The sequence below is a fragment of the Lagopus leucura genome, unplaced genomic scaffold, assembly GCF_019238085.1.
Source record: "Lagopus leucura isolate 7727_CA_CO unplaced genomic scaffold, USGS_WTPT01 Super-Scaffold_100004, whole genome shotgun sequence".
NCBI lineage: Eukaryota > Metazoa > Chordata > Aves > Galliformes > Phasianidae > Lagopus > Lagopus leucura.
Window position 1 is genome coordinate 64,345,847 of NW_024962264.1, and position 16,595 is coordinate 64,362,441.

General features: G+C 42.8%; 1 protein-coding gene across 1 annotated transcript in view; it reads right to left on the reverse strand.

Moving 5' to 3' along the window:
- FGFRL1 (fibroblast growth factor receptor like 1) overlaps positions 1-16,595 on the reverse strand; it is a 164,904-nt gene that overhangs the window by 11,068 nt on the left and 137,241 nt on the right. Inside the window, exon 4 of the mRNA XM_042871089.1 lies at positions 245-325. Coding sequence (XP_042727023.1) covers positions 245-325 — 81 coding nt within the window. The remainder of the gene's footprint in view (positions 1-244; positions 326-16,595) is intronic.

Consider the following 16,595-nt stretch of genomic DNA (forward strand, 5'->3'; position numbering starts at 1 on the left):
CTGGGGCAATCACCAAGTTTCCTCTCTCACTTCTCCAGTGCCCAAGACTCTGCAAACACCAACTGCAACTTCGCTCATTCTCTTCCTGAAACCCACAGATACACATTGACTGTTTATTATTTGAGCATCTGCAGGAAGAACTCACTCCATTTGCTCTGCCTTTTCCTTTCTTTCTGCAACTGAGAAACATGCTGTGTGAACAACACTGGACAGGAACATAAGGAAAATACACACTGTTCCTTACCCCATTGCTTCCCAGAATGATCTTCATATTCTCCATTAGAGCCTTCAGGTGTCTGGCTGTTCTTTCCTGAGCTGGTGTCATCTGCAACAGAGAGGAAAGTGAAGATGTTAGGAATATCTCCTGCAGTGCAGCAGTGTGATGAAGGGAGTTTGCATTTCCTCCTGCAGGCACCGTGAAGCTGAAAGGCACTTGACATACATTTGGCATTCATATCCTGGCATGTACAGCTTAGCCAGTTTAGTAAACAATTTAGTTGCTGCTTTATGAGCTTTTCGGCAAGCAACCAAAGCAATGGGAGATTAATCAATGTTTCCATTAATAGCTAACAAAAGACTCTTTGTTTATGTTTACAGGTTGCCATTCTCTAGGAGGAGCCGATCTGTTGTACCTTCTATGCAAATAATGGTATAAGTCAAAATTACAGATAATTAAACCTGGGAGGTCATGAAGGCTTATGTGATCAGTAACACACAGAGCACAAGCAATGGAATTAGGGCCACTAATTTGCCTTTCAGTTTCCATACAAAATCAGGAAAGCAAGCAGGTTTGCTGAGGGGTCAAATGAGCCCTCAAGGGATATCAAACACAAAGATAGGGCTGGTCAAAGCATGGAAAAGTTTTATGTATACATGTATGTTTAAAAAAAAAAAAAGAAATTAAGGCTGCCCATCCACCTATAGCAATGATACAGTTCTCTGCCCCTAATCACTTCCTATTATTGGCACAGGCTGCTCAGGAAGGTGGTGGGATTACCAACCCTGGAAGTGTTCAAGAACCTTAGAAATGTGGCACTGAGGAACATGGTCAGTGGGCAAGGTGGGGATGTGTCAGTGGCTGAGCTTGGTGATCTTAATTGTCTTTTCCAACCTTAATGATTCTATGATTCTAAGTGTGTGTAATAAAGCCAGAACTAAAGTCTTCATCTCTGTGACGGCAACTTGGTAGGCAGAGAGAGGTCAGAGGAAGGCAGGATCTACCTTAGTAAGAACTATCAGAACTACCTCTACAGCAGTGTAAAATGCCAGCAAGAGAAGTGGAAATGCCTAATCTAAGGAATGAATCCCTCTGAATGCTCAGCTCCTCAAACTCATAAGAAAAAATAATTCAGGCAAAAGAGAGAAAATTCTTTACTAATCTCTTCAGTGGAGAGAAAAAGCTCTGTATTTTTTTAATATTTTTTTTATAGAGAGTTGTATATGCAAAATGTGCAAAGAGTAGAACTGTTCTTTATAGTTACTTCAGAAGATGCAATGGGCTTAAATAGTGGCATATAAACCTGCATGTTGGCTTTGTGAGTGAAGTCCATAGCTATAACCCCATCCTCAGCCCAGTTTCCATTAGTTTGGAAAATCACCCTGTCTCCTCAACATGGGGCACTTTATGCTGCCACATGGTTGGCTCTCGTTTCCTGCTGTCTCTTAAGCAGCGAAGCTGCAGTGCCATAAGGGTTTGTCTCCCCTCACCCCTGGCAGATTTTTCTCTTCTCCTCGTGGTGACTTCGGCACGGTTCCCCCCAGAGGTATGTGCAGCTGTCACTTCGAGGGGTAAAGAAAACTTTCAGGGCCGCAGCACGCCGTGCCCTTGCTCCAGCAGCTCGCTCTGGCCGCCCGCCCTGTCCCACCTCCCTCACCCTTCGCCGTCCCTGGAATCCCAGAGGCTTTCCTGGCTGAGCAGTGGGGAAGCAGCGTGAAACGCAGCCACGCTCAGCAAACAGCCTTGGCAAACTGAACGCAGGCAGTACAAATTTACCCATTATATATGGTGGCTTGCTTATGATGGATTGCGTCCTTTCAGTTAAAATACTGAACGGATTATTTTCTGGTGCTTGTACAATTTTTCTCATAAATACCAGTTGGGCTGTGAATGAAATTCTGGATGCTCCATGGCAGAGAATTTAGTAAATCCTTTAGTACCATTATAAAAATGTATTGGGTAATGAAGAAGAAATGAAAAGTATGGTCAGAGATGCAGGAATCCTGCACACTGTTAAGCTGCCGAATATCTTAAAAGTGGCTAAGGCCTTAAAGTGGTGATGTCCTGTCAGTTATATCTTAATCCTCTCCAGCTCAGTGTGCAAAGAGCAGGGCAGCCTCCCTTGCCTCCTGCCTCATGTTACAATATGTCAGCCCATGTGCACTCCTCCTGCCTGCACACCAGGACCGACTGGCATCCTCAACACCTCTTGACACGCTGCCAAGCTTTTGATGTCAATAAAATTGCCCTGAATCTGTTTGATCTTTTGAAGATGCCTCTTGGGTTGTTATCCCACCAAATCCCAAACTTGCCGAGTAACTTACCAAACCCAGAGAAAATCGTTTTGGGGGAAGAGATTGGGATAGCTCATGTCACCACAGTGAGCATATGAAATAAATACTTTGGCAGGGTAGCAAGAAGTAGCCACATGCATTTAGGTTTGTTGGTTTAGATCCACTGGAACCAGTTTCATGCTTGTTAGGAATGTGGCAATGTTAACAACAAAACATAGCAGAAGACTTAGGTGGAGTGGAAATGTCATAAACATGGAAACTTGTGTAGAATAGAACTACTCCTCCTTCCCAGACCCAGAGGTGCACAATGGGTGAGGGGATGCTACTGAAATCTCTGTTCCAGCTGCAAGAACTGCAAGAAAACCTGAGAACTGCGAAAAAAAAAGAAAAAAAAGTCTGATTTATGAAATACTGGATGGAACTCAGCAAAGCTCATTTGGGAGTGATTCCTTGAAACAAGGGAATCTCAGTGCAAGCTTAGAAGTGTGAGCAAGCCAGGAGAACAGCCAGTAATATAACAATAAAGCATTAATCTGGGATGAGAGTACCCCAGGGTCAAGTCCTTCTGCTGCATTCACAGTCGCATTTGAACCTCCTCTCCCGCACCTTGGGTGAGTGTCTTAAGCACAGAACTGTGGTACCAGAGAGCCAAAACGAAGCGCATTATTTAAAAAGTGGAACAGAAAAGCAGGAGATAGATATCTCAGGAGCAATCTTCTTATGGATGAGCCCTGTTTAATTCAGATATATCAATGAGATTTGACTTCCACCTGACACAACCACATCCAAGTTAGCATTGCTTACATAAGAAGTGTCTGTTCTTCCCTGTTTTGAAGAATTTCCTTATTAGACAGAGATTGGGCCTCAGAAAACAAGTCTCATTCAAATATATATGATCAGCACGTAAAGAATGAATTGGTAATCAAAATCATGAATCTTAGCTATATTCAAAAAAGACCTAATAAACTGATTGCTTATTCAAACTTTTGTCACTTCCCACAGAGGCAGCCAGGTCAGGGTGATAAGAACACACACAAAAAATCCAGCAGCAGCCAAAGGGCAGTGAAACCAGCTATGCAGCAGGGCCAGCCTGGCTGCCAGCAGATTACTGCAAGAGGCAGTGCTAAGAAGGATGAGCTGATGAAGTTTCCTACGAGCTCCCTTTTCCGTGACCTATATTGGAAGGTCATCCTGTGCTGGACATCTTGGACACTATCACAGGGTTAGGAGAGCAGCCAGTTGGAAGACTAAGTGGAAAACCTGCCTTGAAAAATAATCACTGACTAATTTTATGTCACGAGTATCTTGGGGGTAGGAAAATACATGCTCTGCACATGATTTGGGTGTCCTCTCTCTACAAGCTGTTTTTGTGGTGTTAGAAAGCTTGAATAATTTGTCAAGAAACCTTAGGTGGAAGACTCCCATATCAGGTCAGGTGACAAACTATCATATTATGTCAGGTGATAAACTTGGAGACAAGGGACAAACCTGTGTAGCCCCCTTCCCCTCCAAGTATCACACCTGGCCATTAAAGGTTGGGTCAGAATGGGTCCAAAGGCACCCAGTTGTTCAGGAATGCCGTCCCAGTGCTGCCCCCCAGCTGCTGCCCCCCAGGATGTTGTTCCAAGTTAGCTCCCAGGTTGAGATGCCATGGGTTGGTATAGGCTGGGGAAGTGTTGGGTGTTGGGTGGGGTGAAAGGGGGATTGTGAGCTTGTTTCTGTATGAGATTTGATGCATCTGAGAGTATGAAGCCTCGGCTATCAGTGCTGACGTCATGGCCAAATTGCTCTTTCACACTCCAGAAAGCATGATGCTCTGTGCATATTGCCTGTCATGTGTCCTCCTGGTTGATTTCCTTTCACAAAACAGGTTAGATTTCTTCAGACAGGGATTTCTGTATGTAACCCCATCAGCTGACAAATGGGATCCTATGGGACAAAGAGCACCATATAAGCAGAGTATGGTTACCATTTATTACCACAGCAGAATTGTTCCACTGACTCTTAAAAGTTAAAACAAATGGAAAATTCTGCATAATGATCTGACTCCAAGAGGAGCTGATGGGAAATACTCACAGGCTGTTACTGAGCCAGGATCAAATTTTATTTACCCACAGACTTTCTGGGGAGGCTTCATGTTCTAGCTGAATGGGCATGACTTGTTTTCAGACCAATACCATGTTCTGAGCACCCATCCCCAAGTCAAAACATCTCAGTTTTTTATGAGGCAAAACTCTAGCCATAATGTTTCTCTATGATTCACAAAGTTGCTTTAATTTGTTATAATGCAAGGCCAGTCTCTGCTCTGACTTGATGTGACCAGCTTTGGAGCCTTTGATGTCAGAGGCCTTGAAAGCCCCATTTCGCAGATGAGCCAGCTTTGCATAAATAAACAAAGTGACCTCTGAACTGGAGCCTGAGACGGGAACACACTTCAAAGCCCTAGGGGAGGCACTGGGGGGCTAAAGGGGGGAGGGGGGAAGGGGGCAACAGGGAATGAAGCGATCAGCATGCATCATTAAGGCAGCCCCTACTCAACACTCAACTGCTGCCCAACAAGGGGTGCAAATGAGGGAGGGAGTGAAATGAGGGGGAAAGTGATGCAATCCAGTCAGGCTTGAACAATTAGAATGAGGCCTTTTCTCATGGATGAATGAAAGGGATCTCTCTGAACTCCAGCTTTAGGTGCTCTCTCTCGCACTTACTTAGGGGCACCATATTTGCACATGGTGTTTGTGCCCCAACTTTGCTGCTGCAGAAGCCCAGTAAATGACAAACTTACAGTTGGCTGTGGATGGTGGGTCTTGGGCCTTCCTTGGAGTTAGGTCAGAATTTGTTATCATGAACTTAACCGTAAAATTAAGGTGTGAGAATAGACCAGTAAGTGTTTGGACTCCTTTCCCAGTAGTCCTGGCAGCAGACAGGATAAAGAACTTAGAAGAAAGCAAGTGCAATCTGAAAAAGTCTGTATCTACAGTTTATCTCAGATAAATTCAGGATTTCCTGTAGTACTGTCTGAAATTTAAAGGGAAACACAAGGGTAAGATCATTCTGTTTTACTGAGCCTCCTGCTACCCTAACAGGTTCAACTGATGTCCACGTAAATGGACCATGAGGTATGCATGTAGACAGGCAGTAACAACTTTATCACAGGGTTTGCAGGGATTAAGGCACTTGCTTTCCCCAGATCTCCTTAATGCGGATTAACACTCCAGGTTTCACTTAGAATTTCAGCTGGTATTAACTCCCAATGGTCAGAGAAATGAGTACCAGACTACTGGCTAGTGCATGATTTCAATCTGAAAGCTACTTATGCCAGCTTCCAGGATTTCATCACTTGCCTTGTGATATTTGGGGATTCTAAAGAACTTTGATCCTGGCATGAGATTGCTTGAGAATTTCAGGGCTTGTTTGTGATTGATTTGCAGTCTGTGACTGCAAAGAAGAATTCTGCATAAATATACCTGAAGACTTGGAAGGAAGAAAACATTGGTTTTTGGAGATCTTGTGACCTTTTTAATTGCCTCGTGTTTTTTTGTTTTTGTTTTTGAGGCCTGGATTATGTGTTTAGGTCTCATGAGTCCAGTGATCCATAGGTGAATTCAAAGCCTGATTTGAAATCACAGCAAGGATTAAAAAGTAAAATTTGTATCTCAGCTAATCCTGAATTTACTCACATCACTAAGGTTTAATTTAGCAAGCTTTCTCTCTGAACACTCCTTTATGCTAGAGTCAGATAGGAAAAAAATCCAATGAATTCATCCCACTAACATAAACCTAGTTTAAATCTTAGGTGGTATTTTGAATATTTTTTCATAGTTCCTCCAGCAACCCTTCATTTCATGCTTGCCACTCCTTAACCTGCCTACTACTATGTTAACAGTGTCATCCACTGTATTAACAGTGCTGATGCTATGAAAAGGCAGGAAATGTGTTTAGAATTTATTTGGAAGGGTGCAGTGAAAGCAAAGTGATCAGGAATTTTTGGAGCAATGAAAAAAAGTCTCCTGGAGGAAACCCCTTTCCTTGGGCCCAGCCAAACTAAACCCCTGAAGATGAAAAGGAAGAAACCCACTCAGAGGAGCACATAGCCAAGGAACACTCTAGCTATTTTTATTTATTTTATTTTTTTTTTATTAAACAAAAAAATATATGTTACTGGCAGAGAATTTGCCTCTGTAATGGGCACTGTAGACTTTACTGCTTATTGCCTTTGGTTTCGGTTGGGCCAAAAATAACCAGAGCTATTGGTACTAGAATTTCCTGAATATTTAGATTATATATGTATAAAGTATGGTTTGTGCTAGTGGCTTTTTTGGTATTTTCATCTCTGGTTAAATTCATGGGAATTTCCATTTCAAATAATTCATGGATTTCACTTCAGCCTCAGTACTGGGAGTTTCTCTATAAGCAAGATGTGCTGAAAAGAATCCTTTGCAGCCCACCTCATGAATTCAGCAGGGACACCACAGGCTACAGCCTATAGCCTACAGCCCTGGCTAGGAAATGAGGACACACAACTTCTGTCCCTTCCTACAATTCCACTTCTTTAATCTATACCATTCCTCATTGTAGATGACAAAGCTCTTAGTTGTTATCTATTGCTGCAACCCACATCTCAAGAGGTGAACATACATTAGGAGCTTTAAGACCAAAGAAAATAGAACCATTCTACAGAATAAAAGAAGGAGGGACTATGGTGTAGAATAAACATGACAGAGCCAGCTTATTTGATATCTTGATACCAATCTAGCTTCAGGCACAGGCAAACCTATTCTGCTTCTCCAGACAGCAGCCCACAGGGACTCTAGCACTGCTATGCATGAGCTGCTACCAGCACCTGAGCTAACTCTTTTACCACCAATTCCTTCTTTATACAGCAATCCTCTGCTGTGTGCAATGTAGGCATATCCCCAAAGAATGCTGTGGTTTATAGTTTAAGCTTGATTTAAAAAACTTTGGTTTGGAAAGGGATCACATATTTCCTTAGAGAAGTAAATGTGTAAAGAGGAGAGATGGAATTTCAGAAAGAGTGGGCTATTTTAGGCACACGTAAAAGTATTAATGCACAAATAATGAGATGTGGAATGAAAGTATTTAAATTTCAGCATATAAGAGAGCTTCTCAAAAGGGGTATCTTCTGGACTATGTCACCTAGAAAAATCAAAAGTTTATTTCCTTCAATTTTTGGAACATCTGAGATTTAAAATTGTAATGGTCTACCTATGGCTGAACTAGAGATTTTATGAATCCATTGGCAAATGTTGCATCATCTAGTTCCCAAAGCATGCTGTAGTAACTTCTCCATTGTATATAATTGTATGATCACTATAATTGTATGATCAGCAAGAACGAAAATGCTCAACAGAAAATGATGTTCATGACAAAAAGACCTTGACGATCCAAAAAAAATCCCTTTACTAGTGGCTGTATCCATACAGAGGAACTGCAGAGATGTTCTGAGCTCCTGATGAGACCTGCCCTGGGCATACCATGCTCATCTGTCCCCTTCGCTTCTCTGTACCTGGGTCAGGTTTTCACCCACTTTAATTCTGCACCCCTCTTCCTCAACCACTTTCCATACTGCTGTAGAGGGAGAAGCCTTCCTGAAGATTGGGTTCTCTTGCCTTGCTCTTTGTGGCCCATTATTACCCACAGAACTCATTAAATCATCTGAGACATTCCCAGCCATGGAACATCTGCACACGAGGATGCTCAATCTACTGCTGTAACCACACAAAGAACCACAAGGGGCAATGGCTGGAGTCACTCATGGAACCACTGCAATTCTCTGACCTACCATTATGACAATTACAAAGGCAATCAGAGCCCTTCTGCCACACAGACTTCTCCAGACACCAGGACCTCCCGCCTGCATCCAGGTCTCCATTACACAGGAGACAAGAAAATAACTCTTCCTTTTTGTTCTTGTTGCTGAGGTTACTTTTTTTATCAGCATGCTACACCATACACAGACAGTAGCTCCCAGAGCTCTGCACCACAGGCACCAGTCTGCGGTTAAGCTCTTGATCTACTGCTGGTGAGGATGAAAGGACAAAGGAATCAGAGAACAAGACAAGTGGTTAGGCTTCTGCCTTGTCACCAGCATTTTCTGGGCATGAAATAGCAGCACCAAGCAAACAGCAGTTACCAATCAACTCCTCCAGCCCTTGAATAACTTGAGAATGTCTTCCAGTATTTTTAAAACATTACTTGTACCATGACAATACCAAGGATTTCTTAGAGACAGGTTCCCATTATATTAAATACTGCTCACACACAGAGCAAAAGACAGTCCCTGTTCAAGGTTTTTTGTCTCAGTACTGCAAGCATGGAGTGGATGCAGAGTATATTAAAGTTTGCCAATAATATTTTTTTTAGGCTGCAGTCATTCTGGCCTGCTAGGGGAATGATGAGGATTTCTCATCGATTCATAGAGTTGAGAAACTAAGTTTAATTTATACTATCAGTCAGTCCAATATCTGAATTTACAACAATTTTGTAATTACTTATATTAATGAATCATTTGTTACTTACCTTAAGTTTATAAAAATGGCATGTTTCATTTGGTTTACTGTTGTCTGACAAGTACATATTTTTTAAATAGTCTCTCCTTTAAAAATCAGCATTCAAGTTAGGAGTGAGGAGGAGAAGGTTAGGTTGACATCCACCTCTTCTCCCTGAGTGCAAAGGGATGATGGAGGGGTCCTCAGCCATGTACAATGGGTGCCAAAAATGAGGTGGTATGAACGCTCCACCCAAGAACATTGGCCAAAAATCCATCTTCAACAATCCTAAACTGCTTAGGGTTGGGGGAGGGAGACATGCTACTAAAAGGACTAATGCAAGGTTAATGATAAGAAGATTACAGCAGAGCCAAGGATAAACTGCTAAGACCTGGCTCTCAGCTTTGTATTTTAACTACTACGCAGCTACTGTTCCTCACATAAAGTTACCTCTATCCTTCCCCTTCCTAGTAGTGCTGATTGATGTTCATTATTTCCTTTACTGAGATGTGTATGAACATCACTGATACGTACTGAATCTCCCTGAACTTTCATGTGGTCAAAACAGCCAGCTCCCAGAAATTTCCAGAGGGACTGCTGGGAAAGAGAAGTCAGACATGTCAGTGATTGAGTGCAATAATTATTTTTAGATGGCATTCATGATCAAACAAAAATAATCAATCATACAGTCCTGACCCTTCCAAACACTGAGCTAATTCCTTGGTGTGGAATTACCTAATTCATCACAATGAACTGGGAATTGCAATTCTGAATGATACAGATAGGAATGTGGATCCAGCTGTTTCTTCAATGCCAGTATGAAAATTATTTAAACATCATTTTTGGGCTTGCATATTTCACAGTCTATTGGTGTAAAGGGAAAATATCTCCTATGGAAGAAAATTAAACATCCTATGCAGTAGAGCTATTACGAAAGGAAGCTAAGCCGCAGAAAGAACTGCTGCTTAACATCTTTGATGGGAAAACTGAGTCCCCTGTCTCTTTGCTTGAGGCAGAAACTCACACCTCATCAAGATCCATCAATAGCATATTAAGTTTAACTTTGATTTCAATAATAGCACCTGTATGTGTTAAAAGTGCTATGAAATGGGTAGAAGATGATGGTTTTCAACTGGACTTTAAAAGAACATAATGAAAAGGAGTGTTTAAGTTTTTAGTTATATGCAGTAAGACACGGAACATTGGTATGGAATCTTTTGCCTCAAGTTTCAGGAATAAAGAGATCTCCTATTTCACAAAACAGTCCACGCGTAATAAATAGGATTCCATAAATGATGTCATCTGCAACCGTCATCACCTCAACAAACTACAGGTCTCTGAGCAATATCAAATATCTTTCGATAAATGAACTTTCTAGAGGACACAAGTAAACTACTCAGATAGTATAAAAAAGGCATTGGAAAAAGTGGAGAAGAAAATCAAATTTTGGTAGTTTTTTGTGTTCAAGGTTGATTTAACCTTTGTTAACAAAATGATATGGAGCAATGCAACAGCAATACAGCAGTGATGTAACCTTGGCTTTTCACACTATCTCTCTGATCACTATAGTTTTCAGCATGAGAAGAAACTAAAAAAACCTGGAACTTTGGGTTCTGATCATGAAAATACAAAGTACCCTCAGTGCCTGACGATGTCAAACAGTCATTTGATATTCTCTCCATAGGCTGTCAAATACGTAATTTTATTACTTCTCCGTGATGTTCAATGAATGGTTGCATATATATCTGGTCATTGTCTGACTAATAATAGCAAGGAGCAAAATGTTACCACTTTCACAATTCTGTCCAAGAACAACTCTGGACAAGTGGCAATTTTGCTGGCTCCCAAAACAAATGGAATACTTGGCACCTCAAATAACGTGAGGATTACAGTATATTACACTGGATAATTCTGGCCTATGTCTTGCCAGAATTGAACTTAACCTAATTACATGGAGTAAATTATAGCTTTCCATGTGGGGTAAAACACAAATTGTAAAAATGGTTGTTCCACAATTAACTCTATATTCACAATGCTGTCATTACAAATTTCTAAAACATACTTCAAAACAATGACTGGTGTAGCACAGTCATTCCTGTGGGATGGAATTAACTTCTCTTGTGTGTTTTTGTGATTTATTGTTCATTTTTTAAATCCCTCTCTGAGCACATGACCCGCAGTGTAAGAGAATGGTGGCCAGAGTGCAACCAGAAAGGAACCACAGTCAGGAGCCATCTAACAATACATGCAAAAAAATTTCAGGTGCATTCAAAGGCATTTCGGTCTTTAGTCGCAGTTACTGCATTTTTTAGAGAGCAATGGTGCAGCTCTCCCCGACAGTCAGAACTGAATCTAGAGGCACAAGTCACCCATGTCAGTGTGCTTCATACCCTGCGCCTCTTTAAAAAGACTTTGCTGAGATAAAGTAGCAAAGAATCTGCAGTAGTAAATCTATTTTGGGAATAGTTAACAGTTGTGAAGACCATTCAAACGCAATGAGAAAATGGAGTAGGTATGCTGTTCAAATCCAGTGGCTATGAACGAACCAGAGCTGGGTAGCACCAAATCAGAGTTGGCTGCCACCTCTGACCTTGCCTAGATGATCCATAAAGAACTTTTTTCACCACCTCTGATATTTAGAAGCTAAAGCAGGTGCAGTTTATTGGCTTTCTATGTGAGTTACCCCATAAGGACCGATCCTGGAGAGCCACACTTCACTCTTAGGGTGCAAACAAGAACATTTAAGCTCTCATTCAAACTACAAAGAACCTATCCTACCTTAATCTGTGAAGAAAATATATTTATTTTTCACAACTAAACAGAGCTTTCTCCAAAACTTCTAAATACTTACTCTTACGAGTAGTGCATTTACATACCTTATTTTTCATTGCCATAATGTATTTTATTTTAATTATTAGCATTCTCATATGAATATTACACACTGAATGTATCCCGCACACTGCTGGCTATTTTAAACAACAGATGTGAGAGGATTTAAATGCCAATTTTAAATCTGCGCAGTTGATTAAAATCCTGTGAGCCATTCATAGATTGCCAGATATTCTATTTACATGTATTCCTCCTATGTAAAATTCTTCAGGGAATACTCTAGACCCTGGCATATGGCTTAGAATGATGTTAACTGATGTCAGAGATGCCACACAGACAACAGGCCGTATTATCCAGTTACATCTGTGCGTAAAATGATTGGGGATTTTTTGATGGAAGGAGTTATGAATGTGTAAAGATGAGATGCTACATTTATGTCTCTCTAAATCCTGCTCAGAGATAACAAGCATCTCAAGTCCCATCAATACAAAACCAAGCACTTTTATGAATGCGTTTCATTGCATCCATGTGCTGTTATTCTCCGGGGTAGTTACGACTTGTGGGTGAACCTTGAAAGGCTGTGGAAGATCAGCTTAAAAGGAGCACTTCAAGGCCAAAAATCACCAAAGCCTTGGAAATCGAAACCTTGTGAGAAGATCCTGTGTGAAGGCAGACTGCAGCACGCTCAGGGCTTACTGCTCACTTCTCGTAGTGCCGGGGAAACCCCCAGCCGTGCCACAAATCCAACTGCCTCCAGCTCCTGCATTTGCAGCCTCACAAATCCCAAGAGCCCGAAACTCCCACGCTCTATAGCGCAGGCCCTGCCTGGTGGATTACATGCAAATGTTATAAATACATCATAGATTGCACTGGAGGAATGTCACAGCACCGCAGATGACTTCAAGAGAAGAGATCCAACAAGATCCCTCTGTGCAGTCTCCCTGGCCATACATCCTGAATGAGGAGCTCCATCATGTGAGAACATTCCTAGTAATTCCTCCAGTTTTCATTAATACTACAAAATTTCACACTTCTAGGGTGCCATTTTGTTAAACAAGGGTAGATTTTTTCTGAAAGACAGTTCCACTGTGGCCTAGTATTACTATTTACGCTGAAGTCAATTAAAAGAACCAAGCATTCATTTCCAAAATCAGCAACTGGCAAGCCATAATCTCATACCAGCCAGATTAATGTGACACCTGAGATGTGTTTTCATTCAAGACATAGAAGTCTGAATGGCTGAAAGTGTCAGAAATGCATGAAAAAACAGTCCCTCTGCTTCAGAAATGTATACGCAATTGAGTCGATAGTGCTGGTAAGTGACCTTCAGTAATCTTTTTCCTGACAAGGAGCCAACTAAAATTAAACAAAATTGTAGTAGGCAAATTGTTTGAAATCACAGGCAAAAAAATAAATAAATAAAGAGGAAGAAAAAAAAAATTGCTTTCTTACTATTTGAAATACTCCATTCTGGCCCAGAAATAATTAGGGGTGGATAAATTATCTGGTCTCTGATTTTCTTTGTCATATTATTTTACTCCTGCCTTTCTTCTTCCTCAGCATGGGGTGCTTGTGGTCATATTGTTCTTTTATTTATGACTAACAGCCTTTTCAGTGGCAGCATGCACACCAAAGCGCAGGCACAGGGCAGGAATGCAAATTCCTGGCAAGGTAACCAAGATGAGAAAAATGTCCCCAACCATGCCAACTCTTTACAAGGACAGCAGTTAAACAGAAAGCTATACCCTTAAAACACAAAACCTGGGAAACAAGAGCACTTAATTAGAATGTCGTGATGTGTGTTTTTATGAGGTTTAAATATAAAACGTGGTTCCCTATTGAGGTCTAATTGGTTCTTTTGAAATTCCCCTATAAACTGGTGCTCACATTATCCAGCCAATGCATTCCCCTATTTATTTTGCTTGCTGGTGACTTGCTTCTGCTTTGAATTGGTTGCTCCGAGGACCTCTCTCTGGCTCAGCTTTCAAGCTGATTTCTCTGACAAGCTGGCAGCAATAAAATAATTCATTCCAGAGGCTGAGAGAATCACCCCACAGCATATAGTACGAGTATCGTCTGGCAGCAGTACAGAGGCCGACGCAATGGGAAGCCTGGGGTAAACCCTGCTCTGGGACACATGAATGCTGTGGGGAGGAGGAAAAGCTGCAGCAATCTGAACAGGAATAAGCGCAGTAGCATGGCTCTGGGATGGAAGGAATGCAGGAGAGGAGGTTCTCCAAAGGATACCCACCAAAAGAGGAGAGAAGAACCCATGGAAAAGAATGTTTTGAGTTAAGCCACATTTTCCAAAAGAAGAAACAAACCCTTGTGATGAAAGGAAGGTCATGCCTAACTAATCTTGTGGCCTTCTATGATGGAGTGACGGCATTGGTGGACGAAGGGAAGGCGACCGATGTCATTTACCTGGACCTGAGCAAGGCCTTTGACATGGTCCCCCACCACATCCTCATCTCCAAATTGGAGGGAAGTGGATTTGATGGGTGGACGACCCGATGGATAAGCAATTGGTTGAAAGGCCGCAGACAGAGGGTGGTGGTCAATGGCTCTATGTCCAGGTAACAAGTGGTGTCCCTCAAGGGTCTGTCTTGGGACTGGTGCTCTTTAACATCTTTATTAATGACATCGATGAGGGAATTGAGTGCACCCTCAGCAAGTTTGCTGATGACACCAAGCTGAGTGGTGCGGTTGATACGGTGGAAGGAAGGGATGCCATTCAGAGGGACCTCGACAGGCTGGAAAGCTGGGCTCAGGTGAACCTAAGGAGGTTCAACACGGCAAAGTGCAAGGTTTTGCATTTGGGCCGGAAGAACCCCAGGCACCTGTACAGGCTGGGAGGAGTGGTCCTTGAGAGCAGCTCGGCAGAGAAGGACCTGGGGGTCCTGATGGATGAGAGACTGAACATGAGCCAGCAGTGCGCTCTGGCAGCTCAAAAGGCAAATGGGATCCTGGGCTCCATCAGGAGAGGGGTGGCCAGCAGGGACAGGGAGGTGATTGTCCCTCTCTACTCGGCTCTTGTGAGGCCCCACCTGGAGTACTGTGTCCAGGTGTGGAGCCCTCAGTACAAGAAAGACATTGAGATTTTGGAAAGGGTCCAGAGGAGGGCGACTAAGATGATCAGGGGGCTGGAGCACCTCCCCTATGAGGACAGGCTGAGGGAGTAGGGCTTGTTCAGCCTGGAGAAGAGAAAGCTGCGGGGTGACCTCATTGCAGCCTATCAATACCTGAAGGGAACCTACACCCAGGAGGGGAGTAAACTCTTCAAAAGGGCTGACAATAGCAGGACTAGGGGAAATGGATCCAAGTTGAAGGAGGGAAGATTTAGGTTGGATGTTAGGGGGAAGTTCTTTACTAGGAGAGTGGTTAGGCCCCGGAACGGGCTGCCCAGGGAGGTTGTGGATGCCCCGTCCTTGGACGTGTTCAAGGCCAGGTTGGACGGGGTCCTGGGCAACCTGATCTAAATGTGTATGTTTGGTGGCCCTGCCAGGCAGGGGGGTTGGAACTACATGATCCTTGAGGTCCCTTCCAACCCGGGTGATTCTGTGATTCTGTGAAGCCCGTGATATGTGAAGCACTGCAGTGTGAGTGTTCAACCTCTGCTTTGCAAACTCATGGCTGCTGCTGGAGGCCCAGGGAAAATAACCCAAGAGTACAAACCAAATGGCAGCAGCCAGGTTTTGCCAATGCTGTTGCTATAGATTTGTCTTTATTTCTGCTGGAAAAGCTGATAAAAGGCAAGCAAAACTCTTGTGCCAAGCAAGATGTAGGAAGTCTTTTAACTATGAATCCATTCCCGTTCAGAAGGAAAGCGGAACTCATCTCAACTGGTTTTTGGGGTCACATCCCTGAGATTTCTATAAGAATTAAATGGCTCAAGTTCCTGCATCTCCCTGCTGAACTGCCTGGATCTCCAAGCACTCACGCAAACAGGACTTTCCCGTATCAACATGATGTGTAATGCACTGGCCAAATATCTCACTGCACAATCACCAGCCTGCTGCAAGGAAACCTGATTACATATCCCTGTATGCTTCCAAACCAATCACATCTGGGTAGAGATTAGTCACTGTTTTTACAGCAAACTCCTGGACTCAGACCTGCTGTCTGATGTATTTCCGAAGTCTGGAGATCCCGTATCCATATGCCCCAAAACCAGTATTAGCAACAGCCCCAGCAGACTTCCATGCAGGGAGAGGAAAGTTGAGTGATTTGGCAAGCTCCCTTTGAGATAACACAGCAGGGAAGCAAGGAACACAAGCTCAGCGGGATTTAACTGTGCTTTGCTTTATGAGCATTTTAAAATTATACCGTTGGAAAATGATATCAGCCTACACATGAATCTTTCTTAATTTGACTTCTGGTTGGTGTAACCATCATTTCCCAGCATTTCCAACTAAAAGTATCTCCTCCTGCAAGACTAACTTATGCACAGAGAGAGTTGGCCCAGTATAACCCATGGTGCTCAGCTCAGTTGGCAGATATCCAGTACCACCATTGAAATCTGCCCATCTTTGTCCCAACCAAGGGTTCAAAAGGTTCTCCTGCCCGTGAGGACAGCTCTGCCAAGTCCACCTGCCCAACCTGCAGCTCTCTGGATGCACCAGGTTGTCCTTTCAGAAGCAACAGCAGGTGCAACCACACTGCCAGTGCACTGAAATGCAAACTTCATAACCACAGAGGCCCACACCAAAAACTTTCCTTCATCTGCTAAGGTGAAGTTAGTGGAATTTA